Source organism: Canis lupus, chromosome X (genome assembly GCF_011100685.1).
Source record: "Canis lupus familiaris isolate Mischka breed German Shepherd chromosome X, alternate assembly UU_Cfam_GSD_1.0, whole genome shotgun sequence".
In the NCBI taxonomy this organism is placed as follows: Eukaryota; Metazoa; Chordata; class Mammalia; order Carnivora; family Canidae; genus Canis; species Canis lupus.
Genome location: NC_049260.1, coordinates 20,193,437 through 20,216,451, shown reverse-complemented (window position 1 = coordinate 20,216,451; position 23,015 = coordinate 20,193,437). Strand labels below are relative to the sequence as shown.

Below are 23,015 nucleotides of genomic sequence, written 5' to 3'. Positions count from 1 at the left end.
TTATCTATTTCTCTTGCAGTTTGGTCAGTTTTTGCATCATATATTTTGATTGTCCGTTTTTAGGCACATATACATACATCAAGGATTGCTATGTCTTCGTGGAGTATTGACCCTTTTATAATTATGTAAAGCCCCTCTATTCTTGATAACTTTCCTTGTTCTAGAGTCTACTCTCTCTGAAATTAATGTACCTGCTTCCGTTCTCAATCCCTTTTAATGTATATATGTTTACATATTTAAAGTGGGTTTTTTGTAGACAGTATACAGTTGGGTCTTGTTTTTTGATCCACAATCTCTGTCATATAATTGATTAAATCTAGACCATATGTGTTCCAAGTGATTATTGATATAGTTGATTTAATATATACCATTTTTTTTGTTTTCTGTCGCCTTTGTGTTTTGTTCCTACTCATATCTTTCACACGTTTTTTACCTTTTGTGGTTTTAATTTAGCATTTTATATGATTCCACCCCCCCTCCTTTTCTTAGCATATATACTTCTTTTTTTTTCACTTTTTTAGTGGTTGCCTAAGAGTTCATAATATACATTCTAAACTAATCCAAGTCCACTTTCAAACAACACTATACTAGTACTGCAAGTATCTTATAAAAACAAAATATTTCTTATTTCTCCCTCCTACCCCTTGTATCATTGTGGTCATTCATTCATAATTGAATATATTGTTGCTGTTACTATTTTGAACAAACTGTTCATCTGTTAAATGAATTAAGAATAAGAGAAATAAAATGTTTTTTCTTATCTTACTCATTCTTGAATGCTTCTCCTTTCTTTATATAGATTTGAATTTCTGACCCATCATTTTCCTTCTCCCTAAAAAAACCTTTTTTTTTAAAGAAGAAAATTTAAAAATATTTCTTGCAAGGCACATCTACTGGAAAGAAATTCTCTCATTTTTTGTTTGTTGGTTGAGGTCTTTATTCTTCCTTTTTGAAGGATAATTTACAGGGTACAGTAATCTAGGTTGGTGGGGGTTTTTTCCTCTCAACACTATTTCCTTCCATTCTCTTCTTTCTCACATTGTTTCCGTGGAGACATCCATTGTATTTTTTTTTATCCTTGCTCCTCTGTAGGTAAGCTGCTTTTATCCTCTGGATTCTCCTGAATTTTTTTTTCCTTTGGGATTTTTCCTTTTTTAGTATTCTCTAACATTTAAATGAGATGAATGGGATTTTATGATTTGTGGATGAATATATTATTGCTAGAATGAGACAGGGTTTAATATAGATTTTATTCTTATTTTTCCTTATTATAGATATAAGCGCCAAATATTTTGTTTACACAAATATTTAGATGGAAATGAAAGTTTGTTATAGTGAAATAGAAGTTTCTTATAGTTATAAGCCACTCAGTCTTTGAACTCTTGAGTTATTTGCCATGTATCACAAAAATAATTTATTGTTGTCAACAAAATAATTTTAATGGTCTATCAAGTGGCAGTTTATTAAGGTCCTCTTTTCCAATTTGATGCAAGTAATAGTTTAGAAATGACTTGACTTGCAAGAAGATTTGTTTCCAAGCTGTTAGAATCATTTGCTTGCTTTCTTTCTGGGAAGTATAACAAAAAGGCTTCACCAAGACTTACCAAATGATTCCTAATTGTAACCCTTACTCTTTCACTTGAAAGCAACTTGCTTAAGCAGAAATACTTAGAAAGGGTTGGGGAAATAAAAATATTGGTAATTTCATTATACCTTTGTCAATCCAATAATTTTTGATAAAATGGTTTTATCATTTTCTTAAAACTTAAAAAAAGGGAAATCTTAGGGCTGTCATCTTTGCTTACTAACTCTGCAGAATATACCACCTAACCTAATTGGCAAAGGTAGTCCTTGCTGTCAAATCTGCTAAAAAAACCTGGAGAAAAAGTCTTTCCAATTCAAATATGTTAATGTATTTCAGGAAACCTTATAAAAACCGCTGAGAAATACATTATAGAATGCATTGTATGAAATAGAATGAGTCAAGATTAAAGTTATGTAGCTGTAATATAATAAGTTACAAACAAGACAATAAATCATTATTCTTAATTTATAGTAATGCAATGTAAATTATAGGTAAAATAGTACCATATTTATAAGGAGAGGCATATAATAAAAGAACATGTTATTTCTTCTCTAAATATTGATTGGTGTGTGTGTGTGTGTGTGTGTGTGTGTGTGTGTGTGTGTTTGTGTGTGTGTTAAACTCTGGTGTTTGGGGATCCCTGGGTGGCTCAGTGGTTTGGTGCCTGCCTTCGGCTCAGGGTGTGATCCTGGAGTCCTGGAATCGAGTCCCACATCGGGCTCCCTGCATGGAGCCTGCTTCTCTCTCTGCCTGCCTCTCTCTCTCTCTCTCTCTCTCTCAATCTGTCTCATGAATAAATAAATAAAATCTTAAAAAAAAACTCTGGTGTTTGGCTTTTGGGGAAAATTAAATAAAATATAAAAATCAGAAATGACTCACTTATCTTTATTAGATACCATGGGTATGCTTCCCCTGTGTATTTAATAATAGAAAAGGGAATATACTACTAAAAAAATAATTTGGCAGTAGATATTTTGTGTTAGGAGGAGATAGAAAATAATACACATTTTAGAAGAGGAAATAGGATAAGGATTATCTATAAATAGAGTTTTATAGTGTGATCTGATAAAATACATTTTAATTTCTTTTTAAAATGATGCATATGAAATCTGAAAAAAAGCATGTAAATGTTTTATCCATGTTTTTATTCCAGTATATTTTGAGAAAATTGATAATTCTAGAAAATATTCCAGTTACATTTCTAGGATGCAGTGGTATCCGCCTATACAGCTTTGCCCTATTGAGATGATTTTAAAGTGAATAGCTGGGGAAAATGCTTACTCTTAGCCAAAAGAGAAAATGCATTTCTAGGATCCAATATGAGTATTGAGAATAGCTGGAAAAATGCTTACCCTTAACTACATGAAAAAGCCATTTTTAGCATTCAATATTTCTTTCCATTGCTCCTTTTGCTTTGAATTCCTGGGCCTTATCCCTCAAGATCCCTTTGACAATAGGTGGGAGAATGAAAAGGCACAGTTGTTAGGCAACAATTTGCATTATTCCCCACTCTACCGTAATTGGTTTGCAACACCTGGCTTTACCTATAACAGAAATGTTTGTAAGACAGGAGGCTCTTAGAGGTGTATGGTGTTTGCAGTAGTCATTAAGCAAGATTTCCCTTTGGCCTGAAGCCTTAACCCCCTGCCCTTGCAGTGCAGCACAGTAAGATTTGGATAATGTCTTTCTTTTGCATAGTGGAGTAAGGGTAATTTTGGACAGAGGCTTTCTCTGGACCATTAATTTTAGGAAAGGGTACCTTTGGAATTTCAGGATCTGGAAAATGAGTCCTTTAAAGCTTCTTGTGTTTGGATCGATTCTCTCTCTCTCTCTCTCTCTCTCTCTCTCTCTCTCTCTCTCTCTTTCTCTCTTGTAAATAAATAAAAATCTTAGAGAGAGAGGATCGATCCAAACACAAGAAGCTTTAAAGGACTCATTTTCCGGATCCTTTTTTTTTTTAAAGAAAGAGTAGTTTAATGAACATTTATTGTGCATTTCAATCAAGTGAAAGGCCCCATCCTAGGCTGAGGGAAATACAAGTGAAAATAAGATTCAGCACCCCCCCCCCATCTTTCCAGAGTAGTGGATACAGGTACAAGCTACTTTGTAAGGCAGGCTTTTTTTTTTATAAGTACCATATTTAATGCACAATTAAAATATTGTGGGAATGGACAGGAGATTCACTCAGAATGAAATTTTTGCTTCAACTACTTTGTAAGGCAGGCTTTTTTTTTTATAAGTACCATATTTAATACACAATTAACATATTGTGGGAATGGACAAGAGATTCACTCAGAATGAAATTTTTGCTTCAAAGACCATTGCACCTGATTTTCTGATTTATAACTGTCACAGAGCCACAGAAGGATGGTACCCCTCCTCAACCTTAGCAGGAACAGAACTGCCTGTCCAAATGGCTGCCACGTCTCACACCCAAGCACTGGGCAGAAAAAGCACAGGTCAGACTAACCAAAGCAGAAGACAGAGAGAGAGAGAGAGAGAGAGAGAGAGAGAGAGAGAGAAAGAGATCACAAGCAGGGGGAAGGGCAGAGGGAGAAGCAGACTCTCCACTGAGCAGGGATCCTGAGGCAGGGCTTGATTCCCAGACCCCAGGACCATGACCCGAGCCGAAGGCAGATGCCCAACTGGCTGAGCCACCCAGGTGCCCTCCCCCCTTTTTTTAAAACTTAAATTCAGTTCGCCAATACATAGTACATCATTAGTTTTAGATATAGTGTCTGATAATTTATCAGTTGCATATAACATCTAGTGCTCATTGTATCATGTGCCCTCTTAATGTCCACTACCCAATTACCCCACCTCCCTACCTACCTCTCCTCCAGCAACCCCCCAGTTTGTTTTCTTTAGTTAAGAGTCTCTCATGGTTTTTCCCCCTCTCTGATAACTTCTCATTCAGTTTCCCCTCCCTTCCCCTATGATCCTTTGCACTGTTTCTTATATTCCACATATGAGTGAAACCACATGATAATTGTCTTGCTGTGACTGACTGATTTCACTCAGCTTATTAATACCCTCCAGTTCCATCCATGTCAATGTAAATGGTAAATATTCATCCTTTCTGATGGCTGAGTAAGATTCCATTGTGTACATATACCACATCTTCTTTATCCATTCATCTGTTGATGGACACCTTGGTTCTTTCCACAGTTTGGCTATTGTGAACACTGCTGCTATGAACATTGGGGTGTAGGTGCCCCTTTGGATCTTGGATATCTCTTGAAAAGTCTTGGTGTATCCCCAGGAGTATGTGTGCCCTAATTCAAAGACCATTACCTTTAGACTATCTTTCTTGAGTATCACAAACCACTTTTAATGGCAGACAGTTCTATGCTGAGGAAAATTAGGGAGTCCTTCACAAATCAGTATTCTATGTTGTTGGTTGAAAGATTGGCTCTTGCAATGATATGAGTAGTTAGCAAATAAAATTCTTATGATGAATTGAAAGAACTTGCCACATTAATTGTGGGGCCCCATATGACTACAGGTAGGTTTGCTGTAGGAGTTTCCTTGGGTGAGCAAGGGCTTCACTCATGAAACCGCTCTGGTCAGGGCAAGTACACAGAAATGTGCTTGGCATAATACTTGGTATTTGGTAGAAATAATTGATTCAAAGACCAGAAACTGTGATAAGTGGAAGTACTATGGTCTGCTTCTCAGCCTTGGGCAAAAACCGACACAAAATGCCATGGTTTTGTACTCTGATTATAGTATCTGCATTTCTAATTTTTAAGCATTATGACCAGTAATAATTTAAAAACTCATTTATGTAAGCTTACCTCGTTGGCATTATTTTAGTGAATTGAAACTACCAATTGTAAAACCCTTTTTTCTTTCTTTTTAATTTAAAAGCTAATGTCATTTGACAAGAAACAACAGGTATTGGCGAGGATGTGGAGAAAGGGGAAGCCTCTTACACTGTTGGTGGGAGTGTAAACTGGTGCAGCCACTCTGAAAAACAGTATGGAGTTTCCTCAGAAAGTTAAAAATACAACTATCCTATGATCCAGCAATTGCACTACTAGGTTTTTACTCAAAGGGTCCAAAAATACTAATTCAAAGGAACACATGCACCCCAATGTTTATAGCAGCATGATCTACAATAGCCAAATTATGGAAACAGCCCAAGTGTCCATCAACTGATGAATGGATAAAGAAGATATGGTGTATATATACACACAATGGAATATTCCTCAGCCAGAAGAAGAATGAAATCTTGCCACTTGCAACGACATGGATGGAGCTAGAGAGTATTATGCTAATGAAATGAGTCAGTGAAAGACAAATACCATATGATCTCACTAATATGTGGAATTTAAGAAACAAACAATTGAGCAAAGGTGGGGGAAGAGACAAACCAAAAACAGACTCTTAACTCTAGAGAATGCACTGCTGGTTGCCAGAGGGGAGGTGGATGGGGGGGGATGGGGGAAACAGGTGAAGGGGATTAAGGAGGCCACTTGTGATGAGCACCTGGTGATACATGAAAGAGTGGAATCACTATATTGTACACCTAAAACTGATATTGCGCTGCATGTGAACTAACTGAAATTTGAATAAAAACTTAAAAAATAATAACATAAAAACTTAATATCACTTAAAAACAAGTCAATAAGTTAACATTTATATCAGATTTTTTCCCCTAAAATCTTTTTTAAGGCCATGAGTCACTAAATACCTACTTCCGACTCTTCAGAGGGGAATAAAAAATAACTACAATAAATGTAATACTACTTCTACTACAGTAGACATAAATATTACCCCATAAACTTGGGTTTATGCTCTCTAGTATTAAATATTCTGCTAGTACTCCATTTTGCCTGACTGATGGGAAACTGAGTCTCAGTCCTTGTTGGGCTATCTTCACCTCCACAGAGTCAGACAAGATTTCCAAATCATTGACGGAAATAAGAGGGGTTTCCAGTCTTGATCCCAGCACCACTGAGCCTGTGCGAAGTGAGGCACCTGCAGTCTGTGCTCACATGGAACCCCAGTGCCCAGGGTTCCATGTCATCAGTCCTCGAGGCTCTGCCACTGGCCCTGCTGCTAATGGGATCCTCAGACCTTTGGCCTCTTCCTCATTTGGTGGAGTTTTCTCTCTTTTTCCTTATTGAATTCTTCTAATGGGTTTTGGCTTGGAGAAAACAGCAGCCAGGAAGGCAGGTTGTGTACGGCTTCTGTGGGGGAATTTGTATCAAGAGGCTGGGCATCTGCTTAGCATGGAGGCAGGGAAAAGACAGCCCACAACACAAAGAATATCCCCAGTGATAGTTTTACACTACTATTAACAAATGGCAAATGTTAGTGAGCATTACTCTCTCCTCAGATGATCAATTTGATTATCAAAATTTTGCAACATGTTTTAAAGACAGATGACTGAATCTTAAAAGACTTTGAGTAATTTCCCCAGTCTTTAGTAGCTGAGCGGGGATTAGAACCCAAGTCTGTTTGGTTCCAAAGTTCATCCCTTATGTTCCATTTTCTCTCCTGCTGAGTACTGGTAGTATTTCATTTTGAACATAGTGAGCTGCCAGGATAGGTTAGCTACAGTTTGAGCTCCCAGATAACTCAGTGAACTCATCCATGGAACACCATCGCTCAGAGTTCCCCATCTGGTTGTCAGAGTGCATTTGCCAAGACTCAAGAACAACAGTGCTGCTTTGGGCGTAATTAATGTTTAGACAATAACCGGTCGGCATGTTCAGCTGTTTCTTGAGGTCACTCCTGGGATATGAAAATAGGACCCCAGATTGGCATAAACAGGATGTTTGCTTTCTTTATGCTCTGTCAGGAGGCCATTATTTCGGTCATCTAGAAGTTACACCAAATTGCTCAGGTGCCGGTTCAGAAGGGGAAAGGATATGGCTAGCCTAGTTTTGTGTTGTTTAAAATAGAAAATCAATGTATCTGAAATCTATTTCTGCTCAGTATGAATCTTGAGGTAGTATATTAATAAAGTCTTAACAGAACATTTAAAAAGTCTTAGATCAATTTTAAAATTGCATATCTTGACCCATAAATAATCCTATTTATGGAGTCAAAAGCCAATGCAGTCAGGGAATCAGTATATAACCTAGTCATCATGGCCCTACTACCTGCCCCCCACCACCCACTGTGCTAGAGTGATGGATGACTCAGAAACAGGCTGGGCTCTTCACTCAAGATGTTCATAGCATGCTTCAGGGGCTTTTGAATGTTGTATATATCAGAATTCTCCCTGAAGCTTGTCAAAAATAGAGCTGCCTAGGCCCTACTCCAGATTCACTGTCTTAATTCATTTGGTCTGCTACAACAAGACACCACAGACTGGCTAGCTTAAAAACAGCAGAAGTTTATTTCTCACAGTTTGGAAGGCTGGAAACTCCAAGATAAGGCACTAACGTGGTGTCCTGCTGGTGAGGGTCCTCTTCTGGATGCATAGTCATTCCCTTCTTGCTGTTTTCTCACATGGTGGAGGGTGCTAGGGAGTTCTGTGGAGGCTCTCTTATAAGGCACTAATCCTGTTAATAAGGGTTCTAACCTTAAGACCTAAGCACCTCCCAAAGGCCCTACTTCCTAAATACCGTTACCCTTGAGAGTTAAGATTTTTTAAAAAGATTTTTATTTATTTATTCATGAGAAACACAGAGAGAGGCAGAGACACAGGCAGAGGGAGAAGCAGGCTCCATGCAGGGAGCCCGAGTAGGACTCCAGGATCCTGCCCTGAACTGAAGACAGACACTTAACTGCTGAGCCATCAGGTGTCCCATTGGGGTTAAGATTTTAACAAATGAATTTGGGGGGGGGCACATTCAGACTATAGCACCCACTGAATCAAAATCTTGGGGAGTGATACCCAGGCATCTTTCTATTTAGCAAGCTTCTTAGATGACTCTGATGCTCATTAAACTTTTTGAACCAGCCACGTGGTTGATGGTGTTTGGGTAACATAAACCACTAAATGTTTTCTTTATTTGCTCTTGTATAGGTCTATATAACATCTCAGAAAGTATATGTAGGAGATGAAAAAAAAAAGTATATGTAGAAGATGTATAGGCATACACATGTGTACCTAGAGACATACTAGTCTCTTAATTATATGTTGTTAAAATGTGCCTGCAGGTAAATAGTATTTTAAATCATAGTCAACATTAACTGAGCATCTGTATGTTTCGGGCACCATTAATTCATTCAACAAATCATTGTTAAGAGCCCGCTATGGGCCATCAGTAAATGAAGCACAAGTCACTGTCTTCAGAGAGCATATGTTTTAGTAGAAGAACATCGACAGTAAAATTAAATAAGACAATTACATGATGAGGAGTGCCATGGCAAGAGGGATAAGGGATGGCAACCGCCAGGGAGGGGTGGAGGGCAAATGGCAACTTCAGTAGGAAGGCTGGGAAGCCTCAAGGGAGGGGAGGGAATGAGCTCTCTGGATATTTGGAGCACAAGTGTTCCAGGTTTGGGGAACAGGAATGCCCTGTCCTGACCTGAGCAGGAGCGTTCTTGGTGGCTTCGGGACACAGGACACAGCATGGAGGCCAGGGCCTGGGATGCAAGAGGAGCCACGGTCCAAGGACCAGGAATGAGCTGAGGTGTGGGTGTCGTGGTTGCCTGTAGGCAGCTGGAAATGTTTCACTTTTACTCTGGGGGAGACGGGGAAGGGTTCTGAACCCCAGAATGACCACCAGACAGGTTTTAAGGGGATGATTCTGGCCAACAGGAAGAGGCTGCCATGGGTGGGCAAGGCTGGATAAAGAGACTAGTTGGGAGGCTGCCACGGTAACAGGGGAGAGAAGGTGGGGTGCTGGTGAGCTTCAGGGCTCACTCTGAGGGCAGAGGCGGCAGGTCTACATGGGGCTTGGAGGTAGGGGTATGAGGGCTGCCCCGGGAGGTTGGCGGGGACACTGCCTGTGGCTGTGGGCTGCACCTACTCCGTGGCTAGATTTGGTTCTGGATGTGGGTCACCCTTGAGTTCTGAGAAAATAATTGTATTTTTGTTTTTAAAATCTATATTGAACACTTAAATTTTGTAAATTTGTCGTGTGTACATAAAACTTCTTAAGGAGCAGCAGTCAGGGTAGTTTGGCTGTAGTGGGACCTTCAACAGGATATTGGTAAATGGGACTCACAGTGACATTTCTTCCTGACACGTAGGAAAGCTGCCTTTCCCAATGGAAAAAAAAGGCATTCTGGATAGAATAACAGATGATATTCTCGTTCAGTCTATTTCAAAGCACTTTTATGTAAATCCTCAAAAAATCCTTTCTAAGGTTGATAGTGGATGATACTAACTCCCATTTGGAGATTCAGAAACCTGAGATCTAGAAAGGATAAGAAAGTTACAAGATGAGTTCTACTAAATCAGATCTTCTATTTTATGACTTCTTTCTCTTGATTGTGTGGCCTGATGTGTAGTGACTGGACCTCAATCCATGGAACAGAAGTGTGTGTGTGGGTGGGTGGGTATGTATGTGCACACACACATGCAAAAGAATCACACTTGTGTTACTAAGTACAATGATCTAGCAAGGGAATTGGAAATGATAGTTGAAACCTTCTAAAATTCAGGCCTCTTCCTTTTTTTCTCTCTTCCCTCTCTGTTCATTTGGCCATTTTTTTTCCTGAATAGTAATTTTTACTGAAGGGTAGCATAGGAAAATAAAAGACACAGAAGTCCCATTAGGTAGTGTGGAGAATAATTTTGATAAAAGTTGCAGCAGAGAATGAAGTCAAAATTAGCACTAAAATGGAATTCTCAATTGCTGCTGAATTTCAGCTTGCCTTGCTTCCCTGATGCTTGGTTCCTGTAAAAAAAAAAAAAAAAAAAAAAAAAAAGTTTGATTACATCATGTACCAAGTAAGGCTGAGTCCGCTTGTTTTGCTGAACAAGCCCTTTATGTACTAGGATGGCCGCAAGCAGGGCCTGGGCCACGTAGCAGCCTTTAATGCATACGTCTGTTTCAGTTTGCAGTGATGACCTTACCCACAAATTCAAAGGTTTCACCGTGATGAACGAAGCAGAGAGATATGAAGCTCTCAGACACTGTCGCTATGTGGATGAAGTCATTAGAGATGCTCCATGGACACTCACTCCAGAATTTCTGGAAAAACACAAGGTACTTATTCTTCCATGTTCTCTAAATAGCAGAACTAGAGTCTGGTTCTGCAGTCTATATGCAGAAAGCCCAGAAACTTCCACTTTCTACAAGAAGTAACTTCAGGAAGTGTCATGTGGTGTCACTTGATCAAGCACCTGTCTTCTGCCCAGGCCCGGGGACCAATAGCCTCTCATTGCCTCACAATGGGTGCTAGAGCTCGACCACCCACGTCCAAGTGTGGCCTCTCCCCTTTCCTAACTGTGGGACCTTGAGTACGGTATTGAACTCATTTACCTGAGCTGTAAACCTGGGTGATGTTGGTACTTTCCCCATGGGGCTGTTTTGAGAATATAATGAGATCATGTAAGTAAAACCCTTTGAACACTAGCTGGCCCATAGCCAGAGCTCCAAAATGTCATCGTCATTATCACCACCATCATCATTATTGATGCTTGTATATTCACAGGCATCTTTTCCTGGCACAAAGGAATACGCATTGTATCTCAAAAGGCACAGGTCAGCCTTTAAGGAAAGAGCTTTAAAGCTATGATTTTGTGACACTGAGACTCCTACTGATACAAGATTTTTATTAGTTGAAAACATGAGAAATTCTTTTGATCTGCATGAAATTATGTGCTTTGTATCTCCCTACCAGTCCCACATTAGGAGCTATTCTTTCCTTTTATAAGCCGTACCAAAAAAAAAAAAAAAAAACCCAAGATGAAGCTGTTCTAAGAGTTTTCTTTTCTATTTTTAAATTCCTGTTGGAGAAGAGAAGAGAGAACACTGATAAATGTGCATGGGTAATAGCAGAGGAGATAATTTCCCAGCAAGAATAAAAAGCAAAAGGAGAAACTACAATATGATTTACTTCCAGCAATCACTAACACATTTTTACTAAGCATTTATTGTATATTCATCTTGTGCCAGGCATGATGGGGATACCAATGATGGCATCCATGGCCACCACTTGTTATTCACCATGTGCCAGGCACTGTGCTGAGGGCTTTGCCCTCCTACCCCCCATGAATCACATTCAATCTCATGGCTACTCTGAGACTTTGTTGTCGCTGTTGTTGTTATATATTGGAGAGGAGGATGAACTATTAAAAATGAATTTAATAATAACATTTATTGAGTGCTTACTGTGTACTAGTTATCATTTTTAGCACCTTTACATCATTATATCATTCAATCCAGTGATTCTCAAATGGGCTTGAATTTGCCTTCAAGGGACATTTGGCAGTGTCTTCAAACACTTTTGGTTGTCACAGCTAGAGGCGTGCTACTGGCATCTAGCAGGTAAAGGCCAGGGGTGCTGCTAAGCCTCCTACAGGACACCCCCACCAAGAGCGATCCACCTCAGAATGTCGCAATTTCCAATATTCAGAAATACTAAGGTCATTCTTACCACCAATCTAGGAGTTATAGGAGCTAATAAGCGGTGGTGCAGGCAGATCCAACTGCTACTGTAAACTGCCCCTTGAGGTGGAGGGAAGCCTTGGTACAAAGGGCTTCGAAAGCCAGGCAGCAAATTTTTATTTGATGGAGTAAGAAATAGGGAGCCAGTGAAGATCAGCAGGAGGAAGGATGACACAAAGAAAATCTTTTAAGAAGGACCTGTCCCCCACATGACAGGAGGATGGCTTGGAAAGGAGACAGCCAGCTGTGAGGAGGGTCAGGTACAAGTTGGTGTCAGTAGTCTAGGTGGCAGGGTCCTGGATGTGGTGTAGCAGCCACGGAGAGGCCATGATGGGCACGTATGAGAGCAGGTGCATTCACATGCCCGCGCACACCCCAATGGGCATTGCGGCCTTTGTGCTGTGGAAACGGGAGGAAGTAGGGCAAGAAGGCCAATTCTAAGGTGTTTGGAGCCTAGATACCATGGAAAAGTGGAGGTGCCGCTGGGCGGGGACACCAGTTCTCAGGTGGAATTAAATTTCAAACAGGTTGATTTTGTTTTTATTTTTTAAAAGATGTTATTGATTTATTAGAGAGAGGGAGCAAGCATAAGCAGGGGTAAGGGCAGGGGGAGAGCTCCATCCCAGGACCCTGGGATCTGACTCTAGCCAAAGGCAGATGCTTCACCAACTGAGCCATCCAGGTGCCCCTCAAATAGGTTGATTTTAAAGTGACATCAAGGGGTGGCAAACAAAGGAAAGGGTGACTTGGGGCAAATATGACAAGCTTGCTAGATTCAGCAGCCTTCTGTCCCAACAGTAACAGTCGTATGGACCCCACCTGCCTACAAACGTGGTTAGACGAGAAATCAAATAAGAAGAAAGGTGTGAATTTGTTTCCACCACATAAATCATGGCTTAAGTGTGAAGGCTTGTTGCCGTTATGGGACAAGAAATGGAGATTTGGCTTCCTCATTGTAGCAAGGGTGATTGAAATCTGAAGGATGGATGAAGTCTCGAAGGAGAAAGTTTAAAGGGAGAAGGACAGAAGGCCTAGAAAGCCCACTGTCAGAGGAAAGAGAAAGGGACCAGCGAAGGAGACCAACCAATCTAGTTCCCTTTTATCTCTGGAAATAGAGACGGTTGGCAGTACCTTTCAGCCAAGGATTCAGATGCGCATTATAAACTGCTTATTTCAACTGCTTTATTGTGACTGCTTTGTTTAAGTAGGCATTTGCACATCTCAGGCATGCTCATCCATCCCTGGGGTGACATCACTCTTCTCTCCCTCCAACAGATTGACTTTGTGGCGCATGATGACATTCCCTACTCTTCTGCGGGCTCTGATGATGTTTACAAGCATATAAAGGAAGCAGGTGAGTCCCCCCATGCCCACCTGTCCACTGCATGGTGACCATCAGGTTGGATAAGAGACACCTGCCCTAGTCTGGTAGCATAAACATGGAAGGCACTGGAACTTCATGTGTCTGCCAAGTAGCCTTTACAAGCTTCTGTTGATAATGTGCTCAGGCTCAGTCATAGGATAGACAGCATTTAGGTGTTTATAGAAGAAGTAACTTGAGCACCAAAGTCCTCTTTGGTGTACCACTGCTACACCACCTTCTAGTTTGTGGCTCAATTTTAGGGCTCATCAGACTAAAATCCTAGGACCCTATTATTTAAAGGGCACTCATTTTCCTCATTCACGTTCAGGTCCTCAGAATGAAATTATTTTATACTTCCAAGGAAGTTCCTTCCAGAAGACAGATAACTGGGTAATTAACGATCTGGACTCCTTGTCTCCAAAGTCAGTCCTGCCATCTGTCATCCTGTCACATGATAGTAATATCCTCAGGTACCACATGCAGAGGCAAAAAAAGAATAGGTAAATATTTGGGAATGCAGGTAAAGTCTTTCCTTCCCCAAACTGTTAAGCACTGTCGTGGAGGGCAGACATGGGGCCTGAGCTTTGGAAGTTGTTCCAGGTGTCACTAAGCATTTCTTTGAGGGTCAGACACTAGGCTGCCCCAGGGAGTTACCGAGTTTCCTTCCATTGCACACTCCCTGGGGTCAATCCCTTTGTTAAGTTCTGTTCCTATTTGCTGGTGAGCACTTGAGGGAAGTCACCATCAGGCATTGAAACAGATCTGTGGTTGCCAGCCTTGATGGGATTCTCGATGTTCCTTGAGAACATTTGCCTCCCCCTCTTCTGCTTCCTGCCCTAACTCCTCACCCCCTGGGCTTTCTGGGCCAGGCTGACGTCTTTACCCGAACCCCCCTCATCCCTTCCCCGGAGCCCGTTGCCTTTGTTCTTCCTCTCTTCGTTGTGCAGGGTTCCCACTCTCCAGCAGTTTCTTCTCAGCTTACTATTATTTGAAAGTCTACCAGAACAAACCAAACAAACAAAACCCTTCCTCTGCTCCCCCACTCCAGTCACATCCGCCTTCGGGTGTCCCTTGCCAGGCGTCCATCCCCGCCGTCCCTCAGCGGCCTGCGCTCTGACTTTTGCCCCGTCCTCCCCTCGGTGCTCTGACCTGCGGACCAGCACAGCCAGTGGCCTCTTTGCTGGCCTCCTCTGCACATAATGACCCTGTGGACCACTCTCCTCTCATAGGTGCTCCTGGGACACTTCTGGGACCTTCTCTTTCTCTGCAGTCTCTCTCACCACTCCTGGGTTTTGTCGTGGGGTCTCTGCCCCTTAGCCCTGCGCAGCCTCTCCACCTTGTGAGCCTGGGCTCTGCACCGCTTTGTTCAGGCCCTAAATTCCAGCACATGAGTCCATCCTGGTGCCCAGACATACCCCCACTTACCTCTTCTCTAGGCTTGGCATGCCCTTCCTCTGAGGCCCATTGAGGAGCCAGCCATTACATACCCTCTCTCCCTGAGGCATAATTCAGCATCATTACCCCTCCACACCCTCCCTACTCAGACATTCTTTGCAAATGGACCTCCTTTTCAGCTCCCTTCTGATGGCATCTGTGTGTGTGTGTGTGTGTGTGTGTGTGTGTGACTGTCCCTAGCTAGAATGAGGTGCCATGATCTACGCCATGTCTTGTCCATCCTCACATCCCCAGCATAGGCCCTGCTACGTTAGCAGCTCTCATTCAGTGCTGGTGAAGCAAGCAGGTGCCTTTGAAGGAGTATGACGGGAGTTGGCTTGAGACGGAGATCTTCTGTCTGCAAGGGCTCTTCCCACTACGCAGGAAGTAGAGCCATTTACCTAGATAGTTTGGGTAAGCACTCTTGTCTCATGCCCCAAATTTCAAATTACTTAGATTAAAGAGTGGTTTGGGGGATAATTATATCAACCTTGGCATCTGATCTATTTGCTTTCCGTTGGTATCACAGCCATTGAGCCCTTCACCCCTTTATTAACGGGAGATGCTGACTACATGTGTTAATTTATTCCAAACCACCATAACCTCCAAAAAATCTCAGGAAAAGATGGAAGGGTTTGCCGTTTGACTTGTTTCACAAACAATATGATCTTAATAAAAGATCTTTAAAATTCTATCTGGGAATTTGTATTTTTTCTCACTCTATCTTACAAAAGGGAAGAGAATATAAATCACAAATTATAGTTGCTTTTTGGGGCGGATGTATAACGGAATAATAGTCTCAGTTATACACTCACTACCCAACATTTGTTATTTTCCTGAGCTGAGGTTTTTAGTCAGTGTCACAGAGTTTCCAGTAATCACCTAAGAATTAAAATAGTCATTGCTAGTTGCTGCCTGAGAATCTTGGAGTAAGGAAGAGTTTGAGGAAAGGATGGGCTGAAATTGGTATTTTGGCCAAAGGTAGGCATCAAAGTAGATTTTTAATGGCTTGGTTTATTTTCTTCTATTTTGCTTTCTGTCATATATCTCTTCTGTAGGCACTGTAGATATATCCACACATACCTTCTTCCATAAATTACACCATTATCTGGCATGTATGGACACTCTAGTCTTGTGAGTTACCATCTGCTTTATTGAGAGATTTCAAGAAGTCTAATATACCCATTATACTTGAGCCTCCCCCACCAGAGCCATCTCCCCCTGTTCCTAGGGACCACTGGAACTCCACCCCTGTTGGTCCTGCCATCCCTAACCTTCAGCCTGCCACCACTGCAGCCTTTTCCTGGTACTTATGAACTTTTAGACTCTTGAGGTAGGATGGGCTCCTTATGGTCACAAATCCAGTCTTCTAGCCCCTCCTTGGCATCACTGCCATTTCCTGGTGGAACTGGTACTTGTATAGCTCCCATCTCCTACGTCCCAAGGCAGACATTCCATCTTTGGGTGGTCTTGACTCTCATTAGTGAACCCAGGAATTCCTTGAGGGTGTCCAACAAGCTAGGAATTGTTGGGGTGGGAAATGGGATGCAAATATAAATAAGACATAGCTCTCAGCCACTGTTGAGAGCTGAGAGAGACCATAAGTAATTACATCAAAATATTATTAGTCTCTGGAGGAGTATGTACTATATAGGCCCAGGAGGCATGTCCAAAGGTGGGAATACATGAAGAAGTGCAGCGCATTTGGAGGAAATTAATGTTCATCTAGTATAGGGTATGTAGAGGTGAGAGCAGAGATGGAGTCTGACAGGATGGGGTAGTTTAGACTTAATTCTATATGTCACATGGAGCCAGATGCCATTGAGAATCAAGGAAGTGCCACGAGCAGGTCTCTTGTGGGGGAAGGATCACCTGAGTAGGACAGGAGTCATTTCTGTATTGAACTTCCTTAGGAAGTCGCCATTTCCACAGGTGACAGGAAAAAAACCAGGCTTGACCTTTACAGTAATTCAGACCCTTCTAGGTTTGCACTGGGACTATGTAGAGTTAACTTTTGGCCCTTTTCTCCTGGGGTGATCTACATTTCTGGGGCCTATGTATTGGCCCAGCATTGGGTAGGGAACTGGTTTTTGCTGATCTTTCACTGTGTGGTATCAAACCTGATCAGCCATCATCTGTGGCCATCAGGCCCCTGTCGTAGCCTTCTGACAATCACCTCCTCCATCTCTTCCCCAGCCACCTCCCCCTTTAGCCTGTCCTTGCCATGGCCTGTGCTACAGGCGTACCACCCAGCAGTCATGCTGACTGTTACTTTATTTTATTTTATTTTATTTTATTTATTTTATTTTATTTTATTTTATTTTATTTTATTTATTTTCAAAAGATTTTATTCATTCATGAGAGAGGGAGAGAGAGAGAGAGACAGAGACAGAGAGACAGACAGAGACACAGGCAGAGGAAGAAGCAGGCTCCATGCAGGGAGCCTGATGTGTGACTCCAGGATCACACCCTGGGCCAAAGGCAGGCGCTAAACTGCTGAGCCACCCAGGGATCCTCAGTCATGCTGATTTTAAATCCCTGCTGTTTTCAGTGATCCTCCAGAGGGCCCCCGGAGAACTTTAAAAACGTCCTCCATAATCTACTGGAGGGCTGTGGGGGGGGGGGATCCATGTCGGTCCTGGAGGTAAACAGAGTACCAGCCCCTGTGCTCTGCACCACCCCCCTCATGTTTTTTTAAGAGAGAGAATCTTAAGTAGGTTCCATGCTGGGCATGCTGTTGGTGTTTCTGTTGGATGTGGGGCTTGATCCCACAACCCTGAAATCATGACCTGAGCCAAAATCAAGAGTCAGACACTTAACCAAGTGAGCCTCCCAGGTACCCCCTCCACCTCTCTGCTCTGGGCTTGCTAATGGGGTCTCTTACCTGTCCCTGCCCCTGGGACTCTGAGTCCAGAAAAGGGACAGGCTCACATTGTCTCACATTCTCTCACTTCTCATCTTCCCCTCCTCATCCCTCTCTGGGTTCTCCCTCCAAGCAAAGAGGTCTTTGTCTTCCGCCCGGAGAGCAGGAAGCTGCCACTTCAGGGCTTATAGGAAAATATTCCACACTCTGAGTCCACTTGGCCTCTGGCTCATCATAATTAAAGGGACACTTCTGGGATTTAGAAAATCCTTTTTGTGGTCCTCAAAACGTGGCTCTTTCAAGAGAAAGCCTTACCTTTCATAACCATTCTTTTTGAAATGAGCCTTCTAAAGAGCCCATTATAGAAGCCAGAAGCAGACTGTGCTCTCCTGTATTTGCAGCTGCAGTTACTTTCCCCTGAGGTGATGGATGTCTCAGGATAGATGTCATCCCCAGAAATGAAAACGACATTGGATAATATTTCAGAAAGTTATTCTGCTATCTATAATGTACTTAGTCTCCTTGATGGTGTTTCTGTTGGTTTGAATCAACAGAAAGTAGCTGGGGAAGTTCCATGCTACCCCCAGCAGGGCGGGTGGTCAGGTCAGTACCATGTTCTCAGAAAGGCCTCCTGCAGCGGTCAGGAGCCTTGGGTAAGAATGGAAGGCCTGACATTCTCAGATCCCAATCTTGTTTGTAAGGAGTTCCAAGAAAGGAAACTCCATACTTGGAAACTTTCAGACTTGGAAGGCTGCTGAGAAACATGGCAGGGGTAGGAGGGAAGAAAGTAGCTGATGAATCAGTTACATGGAGATGGGTTATGCGATGGAGTGATTGTTACCTTTTTAAGTCTTTGTAAAATCTGAGCTGTGAGCTGGCTACTCCTTCCCTAAAATTGCCATGAAGGACCTGGTGTAGACCAGTGCTTGTCCAACATAAATGTGACTACAGATCCCTACAGGATCTTCCTTCCCTTCTCTTGCCCTCCCCTCCCCTCCCCTCCCCTCCCCTCCCCTCCTGTACAGATAACATACAGTGTTATATTAGTTTGAGGTGTACAATGTAGTGATTCAGCACTTCTGTACATTGCTTAGTGCTCATCATCATAAGTGTACTCTTATTTTTTAAAAAAAGATGTTATTTATTTATTTATTTATTTATTTATTTATTTATTTATTTGAGAGAGATAGTGAGAGAGCATGAGCAGGGGGAGGGGCAGAGGAAGAAGCAGACTCCCCACTGAGCAGGGAGCCCCATGTGGGGATGGATCCCAGGACCCTGGGATCATGACCTGAGCCAAAGGCAGACGCTCAACCAGCTGGGCCACCCAGGTACCCCCATAAGTGTAGTCTTAATCCCCTTCACCTCTTTCCCCCATCCCTCCCCACCTCCCCTCTGGTAACTGTTTGATTGTTCTCTAGCTATTTCTTGGTTTGTCTTTTTTTCTTTGTTTATTTGTTTTATTTCTTAAATTCCCCATATGAATGAATGAAATAGGGTATTTAACTTTCTTTGACTTACTTCACTTGGCATTATACCCTCTAGATCCATCTGTGTTGTTACAAATGGCAAGATTTCATTCTTCTTTATAGCTAATATTCCATTGTCCATATATACCACATCTTTATCCATTCATCTATCGACGGATATTTGGGCTGCTCCCATATCATGGCTATTGCAAATAATGCTGCATTAAACATAGGAGTGCAACTATCTTTCTGAATTAGAGTTTTTGTATTCTTTGGGTAAACACTCAGTAGTACTATTACGAACCTCCATAGTCTTTTTCACAGTGGCTGTACCAGTTTGCATTCCTACCAACAGTATCTGAGGATTCCTTTTTCTCCATATCCTCGCCAACACTGTTGTTTCTTCAGGTTTTAGTTTTAGCTATTCTGACAAGTGTGAGGTGATATCTCATTGTGGTTTTGATTTGCATTTCCCTGATGATGAGTGATGTTGAGCATCTTTTCACATGTCTGTCCGTTGGTCATCTCTATGTCTTCTGCCCATTTTTAATTGGATTATTTGGGTTTTTTTGGTGTTAAGCTGTATAAATTCTTTATATATTTTGGATACTAACCCCTCATGGGGTATGTCACTTGCACATACCTGCTCTCATTCAGTACGTTGTCTCTCTTTTTGTTTTGTTGCTTGTTACCTTTGCTGCGCAGAAGCTTTTTAATTTGATGTAGTCCCAACAGTTTATTTTTGCTTTTGTTTTCTTTGCCTTAGGAGACAAACTACAACATCTTTTAAAATACAGATTTGGGTTCATTAGGTCTGGTGACTAAGATCCACATTTCTTTTTTTTTTTTTTTCAGGGTAGATCCACATTTCTAACAAGCTCCTGGGTTGGTAGATACTGCAAGTCCATAGACCTCACTTAGAGTAGCAAGAATTTAGACCAGGTATTGGTTCACCCAGGGTGAACTGAATCAGCGTTTCTTGGAGTGACAGTTTCTCAGCTACCTTGTAGAGTATGTAGAATAAAAACATGCATTCAGTGGTGGTTTTATTTCTGGGTGAGTAGCCTCTAGTGAGCTAAGAAAAAGTTGCTTCCCTGATTTTAGGGTATAGGAACAGGTCCAATATTTTTCTAACTCAAAGCAATCCAGCACCCTATTGTTGCATAACAAATTACTCCCACAGTTACTGGCTTAAAAGAGCCACTTTATTTTGTTCATGTTTTTGTAGGGCAGGATTTCAGCAAAGGCTTGGCTAGGTGGTTCTTGCTTGGGGTCGCTCAAACAGTTGTACTCAGCTGTTGGATGGGACTGCAGTCATCTGAAGCCCCAGTTGAGCTAGAGGTCCCAGATGGTGGTGGTCAACAGGGAGGTCAGCTGGGGTGGACACTGCAGCACCTACCTGTGGCCTCTCCATGTTGCATGGGCTTCTGAAAGCATGGTGGCTGGGTTATAAGAGTGTACGTCCTAGGGAGAAACATTTGGAGAGTTAGCAATTGTGACAAAAGCCTCGAGGCTTCTTTGGCCCTAGCCTTGGGAAGTCACCCAGTGTCACTAATGCCACATTCCCTTCATTATGAGCAAATCATTCAGTGGGACAGGGATTATGCCCATCTTTAATCGATCTTCAAATCGAATAGTCAGGTGGTGTTCTACTTGTCCTGGGAGCACAGGCATAAGACTAGGTGTGACTCTTCATCCACACCGGTCCATTGATCTGCTCTGCTGATTTCCTCACCAATGGAGAACGATGGCAGAGAAGGCTGGAGAATTCACTGTGAGAGAAAGATGCTCAGAAATGGCCTAAGCATCCAATTTTGGCTTTTGCATTCTAATTCAGGTCTATTTTGAAAGTCAAAAGTCACTTTAAATGAAGCCAGAGATAGCAAGGGCATGAATTAAACTTTAGAGCACTCTGCTTTGCTTGTCAGAGCTACATGTCAAAACCTTCAGCAAAGCTGGATGAAAGGATGGTGCGTAAATGAGGTAGACTGTCAGGTCCACAGTCCTCATCATCCTGCTAGTATTGCCCTACTACTGTCGAAAGTTTCCTTCATTAACATGTGCTTGGCTGCTTCTTAAAATAGCTCTATAACCAAACACTGCAATTCGGAAAAGCATGATAAAAAAGGTTCTCTGATCATGCTCATTACTGAATATTTTTAGCAGAGCACTAATTAGGATTTGGAGGAAGCCGGGTGCCTCATTATGTCAGCAGAGGGCTTGGCTTCTTTCAGAGACCAACCTCCCCACCAGCCAAAGCAAGTCTGTCCCCACCCCCAACTTTCAGCTACTCAGCCATGGAAACCTTGCTCTGTGGCTTCACAGAAGGGGTGAGCTCATGTCATCGATGCCTAAGTGACTTGGTCAAATCTGTTAGTAGCTAGAGAATCTTCTTAGCATTTCACCAGGCAGCAGGGGCATGGGAAAAGTATCTGCCTGCTGAAAGATGGGACACAGTGCTCACCAGAAAGCTCCCCACTGTTCCCACCAAGGGGTGGATGTCGTCTCAGCCCCCCAGCTTGGGACCACTCAGGGTTCCCCACCCACCAGAGCACCCTGCACAGCTGGGTCAGTTGGGTGCTGTTTATATACAGGTGTTTGGATGTTTGCATCCTCTGCCTTCCATTTGGTTTTTGGTGTTTGAGTCCATATTCTCAGAAGGTGATAGACGTTTTCTATCACCTGGCAGTAAACGCCAACTCTGTGCTCTGAGCCACAGAATATTTGAAACTGGATGCTTTGTCTCATACACCAGAGGCACCAGCCTACTGCTGATACCACGCATGTGCAGATGATCTCACGGGAGAGCTCAGAGGGCCATCCTAGCAGGAGCCGGAAGACTAAAACATTCATCAAGGATGATTGAAGTAGAACTGGATTTGGAAAGGCACTTAGACATCAGTCCTCATCTCGTCAGTCATTCAGCAAATATTCTTATGGTGCCTGCTTGGCACCTGGTGCTGAGAATATAGAGGGGAATGATACTGGAGCAGATGCTTCCTTCATGTAGCTTCTTGTCAAGTGGGGAAGGCAGTTACTGAAGAAGCTATTTTATAAAGACCTTGGAATATTTGAAGGAAAAAAGCAGTGGACCATGGCAGGGAATAAGAAGCCAGAAGAGCCAGGCTGGAGGTTAAGAGATCTCTATGAGGAAGTGACACTAAAGGTGAAACCCATTGGATGACCAAGAGTTAGCCAGGTAGAGAGTATGTTTGTGGCAAAAGGAGGGGAGGCTCTCATGACCCTGAAGTCCAGTGTGGTGGGGCTCAGGCAGGCTCCAGGAAATCCAATGATAATGGGACCCCCTTCAGTGGTGTAGCCCAGGGGCCTTTGCTCAGGCAGTGAGGCTGGGGAGTGGGTCAGAGATGAGACTGGAGAGAGTGCAGGGAAGGGGTAAAGCAAGCTGCTGCGGAGCCAAGGTACAGGTTTGGATCTGAATACCGAGGACAGCAGAAGGCCAATGAAAGATGCCAGGCAGCCCTCTGATTTCTATTTTGAAAGACCACCCTGTGGCTCTTGCTATGTGGAGAGTGGATTGAGGGGACAAACCTCAACATCGCCAGAGACTGGTTTTGAGGCTCTTGCTGGAATACTTGAACTAGATGTTGTTAGATTGCTTTAGACAGAGGATAGAGAAAAGTGGGTGAATCAGGGAGCCCTTTGGGAGGTAGACTGGTGACTGGAAGATTGACTGGACATGGGGAGTGAGGGAAAGGGAGATGGCACACATGAGCCCCAAGGGATCTTGTCTGGCTGCCTCATTTCTCATTTGGAGACT

At 42.6% G+C, this 23,015-nt stretch overlaps 1 protein-coding gene and 1 long non-coding RNA gene across 8 annotated transcripts in view; one reads left to right on the top strand and one right to left on the bottom strand.

Annotated features, from left to right (window-relative positions):
• Positions 1-23,015, top strand: part of PCYT1B (phosphate cytidylyltransferase 1, choline, beta) — a 131,512-nt gene that overhangs the window by 74,847 nt on the left and 33,650 nt on the right. For all 7 annotated transcript variants that reach the window (XM_038587109.1, XM_038587105.1, XM_038587107.1 and 4 more), the window contains exons 4-5: positions 10,553-10,704; positions 13,384-13,462. In XM_038587109.1, the coding sequence (XP_038443037.1) occupies positions 10,553-10,704; positions 13,384-13,462 (231 nt within the window). The remainder of the gene's footprint in view (positions 1-10,552; positions 10,705-13,383; positions 13,463-23,015) is intronic.
• The window catches only part of LOC119868416, a 32,048-nt gene continuing 29,107 nt past the window's right edge, over positions 20,075-23,015 (bottom strand). The window contains exon 3 of the long non-coding RNA XR_005386196.1: positions 20,075-20,701. This is a non-coding gene — a long non-coding RNA (uncharacterized LOC119868416). The remainder of the gene's footprint in view (positions 20,702-23,015) is intronic.